The sequence below is a fragment of the Centroberyx affinis genome, unplaced genomic scaffold (genome assembly GCF_046629955.1).
Source record: "Centroberyx affinis isolate AG114_WGS23_722 - 3 ecotype Tasmania unplaced genomic scaffold, CSIRO-AGI_Caff_v1 ptg004133l_1, whole genome shotgun sequence".
Classification (NCBI taxonomy): Eukaryota; Metazoa; Chordata; class Actinopteri; order Beryciformes; family Berycidae; genus Centroberyx; species Centroberyx affinis.
In genome coordinates, this window is record NW_027281904.1 from 156,955 (window position 1) to 163,794 (window position 6,840).

Here is a 6,840-nt window from a genome sequence, read left to right on the forward strand (position 1 = left end):
CAGCCATAGGAGGAGAAGAGATTGTAAGAGCGAGACAGCAGGCAGTGCAGGCAGGCTGTACGTCAGCCAGCGCTCCATAGGGAAACATGGAGATGAGCAGGAGATGCTGAAGAGGACAGGACAGACCCTAACAGGATCATATAGATGGATGGTATTTCATCAACCGGGCAACCTCAACGCAACCCACGCAGAGGATAAACCACTTATGGACGCAGTGGATTAAAGACCTACAGACAGACTGAGAGAGAGAGAGAGAGAGAGAGGGAGAGGGGAAATAGAGAGGAGGAGAAATTAATCAATTCAGTTGTTTATTTTCATTCTCTGCGTGTGCGCACTTGCTGTCAGAGAGAGTGTGTGTGTGTGTGTGTGTGTGTGCCTGCGTATAGCGTGCGTGTGTGCGTAAGGCAGGAGACTGCATTGCTGTTCTCCAGCACCACAGGACCAGACAACAACAACAAAAAAAACATCACACACAACAAGCCGATTACCTTATGTGTTTTCCCCATTTTTCTTTCTCTCCCTCTCTCTCTGCATGTGTGCGCTCCTCGCCGCGCGATCAGGCTCATGATAGCGAAGGCTTGGGCATCAGCAAGGCGTAGAAGAGGATGGTTGGACCTGCAAAAGCTTATAGAGAGCGATAGATTGTGATTCTCTCTTTACATGGTCTTTTTTACTGATCGTCAGGGGCGGACTCGAAGAAGAAGAAGAAGCGATCTACCAGGAGAGGAGAGTCTCCACACCACCAGGGCTCGGAGGAGATTTTTTTCCATCCTACAGCATGCTACAGCTCGGCTCTGCATGCTGAGCTCCGGCCGGGGCCTCGGGGCTGATCAGGGAGCCTAAGGCTGGTTTCTATGCTGGAGGCTCGGGGGTTTAGAGGGCTGCCACCGGGGAGACGCTCGGCTCCGCGCCCCAGAGAGGCGGAGGCATCATCAGGTAGGAGGCGGCCGAACGTGGGGGCCTGAGCGGAAAAAGGAGGAGAAGGAGTAGGAGGAAGAAGAAGAAGAAGAAGAAGAGTTCTCTGCGTGCGTCGTAGACTGTGTAGGCACTGGGCAGACCGATGGCAGGCCGATCCAGCTACCTGATGGTATAAACCCCACGTCCCGCTGAGAGGGGATAATGGCAGCTCCGGGCCCTCTCTCCTCCTCCTCTCTCACCCGCCACGGAGAAGCGCGGAGGTGCTAGCCGAAGCCACACAGCCACGGACGGCCCGCCAAGAGGATGGTGTGAGCGGCGTCGCGCTACCCCCCCGGCCCTTTCCCACCGCACCGGGAGACCCCTGACGCTCCTGTTGGGGGGCCTAGTTTTGTTCTTCACCTCGTTTCTCCTTCCTCTTCTCCGAGCCGACAGAGGGCAGAAGGGGAGGCGTCGCTTGATTTGTTTGGGGAGTTCTCTCCCTCTCCCTCTCCCTTCCGCCTCCTCCTCCTCTACCTCCTCCTCCTCCTCCTCCTCACCCCGGCCCTCGCCACCAACCTCACCAAACCGCCTCAACCTCGATCAGAACTCCACCTCAAGCTCCATGGATTGGTTGTAGCGACCAACCTGTCCCTCTTTATTCTTCCTCCCTTTTCTTTTTCATTTCTTTTCTTTTTGTCGAGGCTTCGGGGGAATTGCCAAGACCTGTTTCATGCATGTCCACTGGCGGCAGGTTCAACTTTGACGATGGGGGGTCATACTGCGGCGGGTGGGAGGAGGGCAAGGCGCACGGCCACGGGATCTGCACGGGACCCAAGGGCCAGGGCGAGTACTGCGGGTCCTGGGCCCACGGCTTCGAGCTGCTGGGCGTCTACACCTGGCCCAGCGGGAACACCTACCAGGGCACCTGGGCTCAGGGCAAGAGACACGGCGTGGGCGTGGAGAACAAGGGCCGCTGGGTGTACAAGGGCGAGTGGACCCACGGCTTTAAGGGACGCTACGGCGTGCGGGAGAGCACGGGCACGAGCGGGAAGTACGAGGGGACGTGGAACAACGGGCTGCAGGACGGATACGGCACGGAGACGTACTCGGATGGAGGTAAGAGGGGAGGATGGATAACTAAATACACAGAGCGTGTGACAGAGTGACGAGAGTTCGCGAATGTGTCCGTACGTATGCGAGAACCCAACGGTGATATTAGCGAGTGACTGACATCCGTCCCCCGTGAAAAGGACCTGTTACTTGAGAATGATTGACAGGTGAATAGGCCAGTGACAGTCTCCGAGTCGACAGATGTGGGAGGAGTCGGTCCAGAGGTCTCCTCAGGTCATCCTTAGCGTCGCCGCGCCCCGTCTACACACACACACACACACGCATACATACAGAGATTGAGGGGGTGTTTCAGGACAAGGCTTGCAGCTGCTCTCTCTCTCTCAGTCTCTCTCCCTCTATCTCTCTTTTCTCTCTGTCTTTCTCCTCCAAAAACCTCTCCCCCTCTCTCCTCACCCCTCACCTCAGCCGCAAAAGGACACGCCGTGTATTCAGAGGCCTTAAATTCAGGCCACGCAGCCTTAAGGGATGAGTGAAGGGATAGAGGGACGGAGGAGGACAGCAGGTCCCGTGTGAAAGAGTCCTGGGCAGAAGAAGTGGTTCACAATGCAGACTGCAGTGTTGTGATGAGCTGACGGAGAGCCCAGGTGTCTGGAATCCATACCTCCACCCTCGATTTCCCCACTTTTCCCATCACTCTCCACTGCATCGTGTCTAATATACCGTGAAAAGAATTTATAAGATAGACTGCAGACCAAACGATTTAGAATTTTGCGTCTGTTTAAGAGCCTGTGAAGCTAAATATACATTTACAAATATATTTTCACCTTGGTATTAATAAAGGGGATTGAGATGTGTTCAATCGTCCTACCATGGCCAAAGCATCTCATGGTGGAAATTGCCAGAAACATCCCGATGCAGTGTTAACATGACACTTATAATGGGCCAGGATAAGCATTGCAATTTGATGCAATGTGATATATCTGTCATTCACAATACCTTTTTATCTTTCATTTGACTGCAGTAAAAAGCTGATATAATATCTGTTCAGGTAACAAAATATCAAAATCATTTCTCCTTCACTACATAAAATTCAAGCCAATTTACACTTTCAAACATATTTTAAAGGACCTTCCATTTAATTTTTTAGAATATCTTTTGAGCATCAGTGCAGAGCCTTTCAAGTGAAATCCAAATAAATGCTATCAATGCACATTTGTCTCTAAGATTAGCAATTCAGTCATTGTTAATGAGACACATACCATATGCATTCCAGTATAAAACATACAGACACACGCAGATGCCTGCGCGGATGTACCAACACACACCCATGCACACACTCACACACACATACAAAAACAGACAAAATGCACACACATCAAACCTAGTGGTATGTGTGTGAGTTGAGCAACAGTGGCTGACAGTAGCATACATGCAGTTAAAGCCTTGTTACATAACTCTACAACTAGCAGGCCCTTATACAACGCCAGTCTGGACACACACCACACACACACACACACATACATACACACACAGAAACTGTCCTGAGCGGCCCTACAATATCCTCAGATCAGACTGGCTAGAAGGGTTGAATCAGGACAAAGGAGAAGAAGTCAGCTTGATAAATAGACAGATGGGATGGATGGATGGATAGAGGGAGGGAGGGAGGGAGGGATAGAAGGATCGACAGATATACAAGTTGATGGATCAATGAAATGATGGACATATAATGGAAGGATGGAATGGATGGATGGTAATCATCATATGACAATGATGATTTGATTATTATGAGAGATACTGTGAATCTGAGGATGTGACTGTTACGGCAACATACGAGAAAGAGGAGGTTGTGGGAAAGACAAAAACGAACAGCAAAAATAAAGTGATGAGAAGGATGAGAGGGATGTGTGTGAGAGGCACTGTAGCTCTGTGAAGTATTTGAACCCACATACTGTAAATGCAGCAGAGATTGGCCTAGTTGTGAGTGTTTATCAAGCTCCCCAAGTGAGATGACTCCAGTACACAGTGTCCTTATTGTAACAGCATACGTATGTCCTTTATATAAATCTATGAGGTGATCAAATTTATGTAAAATGATGCCTTACATAGAGAGAGGAGCTGATCGAGCCGGAGGAGGAAACAAAGCAGAATTGAAAAGAAAGAAAACAGGGACAGGACAGAATAGACTTTAATAGGATTAAATTGAGAAATACTTAAGTGTCCCAAGAGAGAATGTGTCTTCTATAATCATGATCTGTGTGATGTACTGCTACAGTATTGTCTGTAGTATAAGCTTCACCTTGCTGTGGCTAACTGACTTAACCACCATTAACATCTCTCTCTTTCTCTCTTTCTAGTGATGTTCACTCTGCACATTTTTATCCCTGGGTTATCTTTAGCTCTGGGCTAATTTAGTCTCTTTTCACCCTGTAGCCTATCATTTAGCCCGGGGCTGTGTTCTTCAAAAGTCATGGCTAACGCTGCTCCAGAGCAGGGCTAGTTAAGCTAGGCTAAAGTTGGTGTTAGCCCACTTTAGACGGTGCCAGTGTGAAACCTTAGTCAGGCCAGAGGAAGTTTTTAGAACTGCAGTTAGTCCTGGTAAGGCTGGGGTCACACTACATGACTACAGTACAGGACTCACGCACAATGAGGTAAAGACGAAGCTTACACACTACCGGAGTGCTAACAACACCCAAATTTGACAAAAACGCAATAGCTCTAATGCTATTGAAACACACAAACAAACATGGAGGTGCAGCATTTTTCTTTCCACGCTCTCTGTATTTTAGTGGTGGAGTCGACCCCGAAGGAATCGATTCCTCGACTCGACTAGTTTGAGAGGTCTTATCGGGTGTCAGCCAACGACTCAGTCTAACTGAACAGAGTCGACGCTCGTTTCCTCTTTTCGACCAATCATTTTTTCTCTGTGTACATAAAACGCATACTATTTGACAAATCGTTCAGCTGCTTTTTAACATGAAGGTGGGACTTCTCCCTTTACTTTAAATGAACGGGCATTGTGTGCCATAGTTTTCCCTTCAGATTTCAAGAGTATCTCAAGACTTGTCCAGGTTCAAGTCATAAAAATCTAACATGTTTGAAATAATTGTGATATCCTGATTGGATGGTAAGACATTCATGTCCTTAACCCTCACACACCACAAGATCATCTGTGCTGACTGAAAGTCAGTCCTGATGGCTATAAGCCACCTAAAACTAATTTAGTGTGTTTATGAATGTCTGCTGAGAACAGAGGTTTTTAATAATGAAAACAACTGTGGGAGACAGCCATGTTGTTATTACAGTTTTATTAGCTACACTGAACTCTAAAAATGAATTGAAAAGGGAATGCACTTTTCTTCTATAATCATATCACTTTGGCTTTGAGATAATGCAATGACTTTGAGTTTATAGTACAAACTATCAGCTTTACACTGAAGGAATATTTAAAGTGCAAAATGTCTGGAACCTATAAATGTCACCAGCCTCTCATCTTCAGATGCACTTCTCTGCCTCCTTACATCTTAATGTATCTTCATCTGTGGACAAGGCTTGACTTCAAATTACAGTGGTGCAACATATGACTGGTTAAACAACTACCAGTAAATAAAGGTCCAAGTTATTAAACCAGCTCCCAACCACAATGCTCCTGCTATAGGGCGTCAAGATGAATTGTGTTCTCACCACTAATTTCCCAAGAGTTCAACAGAAGAATACACTGAAATGCAAAAAGGCTCCAAAGAACCCCTGACATTAAGAGGATGGTTGAGGACTATAGAAGTCATCACATATTAAGACAGTTTGATTGCTTAATAAACATGACTACATGGTTGAATATAATGTTAATCTGTCTAAGTACCTTTGGCACTCTGAAATGAACTTGATCGCGAAAAGGCCACAGTTCTTTAACTGTTCATCTGATGCGGCTGAGAAGGGGCAGCTCTCAGATTAAAGCTGACAGTCTACCTTTTAACCTCGAGGCTCTGTCACATCCAAAGCAATAAGAGCAGGGAGCCAAAACATTCAAAGATGTTCTGCTGCCCACGTAGTTTGGGAGCGCACTGTGTCAGCCACGTTTCCCACAATCAGGTCTAAATTGACGGCCTGTCCTAATCTCCCCTCCAACTACACCTGATGCCACATTTCTAGGAAACACTCCTCCTCTATCTTATCACTGCTGTTTGTTTTTTTTCGTTCCTCTCCTCCATTTGCCAACCTCCCTCTCTCCCTCCCTCGCTTTTCTCCTCTCCTCCTACCTCTCTCTCTCTCTCTCCTCCCTCGCTCCACTGCGTTTCCGTGGAGCCGCTCTGTACAGTAGGGTTTCCATAGCAACGCTCGCCGACATGCAGCAGGTCAGCGTGTCACGAGGGACTCAGTGTTCCTCGCTGCTATTGGCCGCCCAGCCGGCTCTCCTGGGCTCTGATTGGCTGGCTTGGCCGGCCGGGCTAATGGTGTTTACTGAGATGAAGAGCTAAGCTGACTGATTACCAACCACAGAGAGAGAGAGAGAGAGAGAGAGAGGGAGGGAGAGAGAAGTAGAAAGATGAAAAGAGAGCGATAGAGGGATTCAGTAATCATTTCGGTGAGAGATGAAGTGAGTCACACAGGCAGAGGGAGAGATTACTACTGCCGCCGTGTACAAGGACAGAGCAGCAACAGATTATAGCAGCTGTAGTAGTTGTTGTGTCTGCCTGGCTAATATGCCACCATACAGTGTCAAACACACAGGATCTGACTTGAATATCCCTTGTGCCACCCTAGATGAACTCAACTTTACTCGGATGTTAAGAGGAAAAGCGTGAGAGCGGTTATGTCAGCAGTTATGTTGAGACACTTGCTATCACAGACGCCTGGTTGAATGCGGCCCACAACCAC

General features: G+C 47.8%; 1 protein-coding gene across 1 annotated transcript; it reads left to right on the plus strand.

Moving 5' to 3' along the window:
• Positions 1-1,631: 1,631 nt before the first annotated feature.
• On the plus strand, positions 1,632-2,013 carry jph3b (junctophilin 3b; the record flags this gene model as incomplete). Its single annotated transcript, XM_071542605.1, has 1 exon — positions 1,632-2,013. A coding segment is annotated over exon 1 (382 nt), but the record flags the coding sequence as incomplete, so codon positions are not given.
• Positions 2,014-6,840: the final 4,827 nt, after the last annotated feature.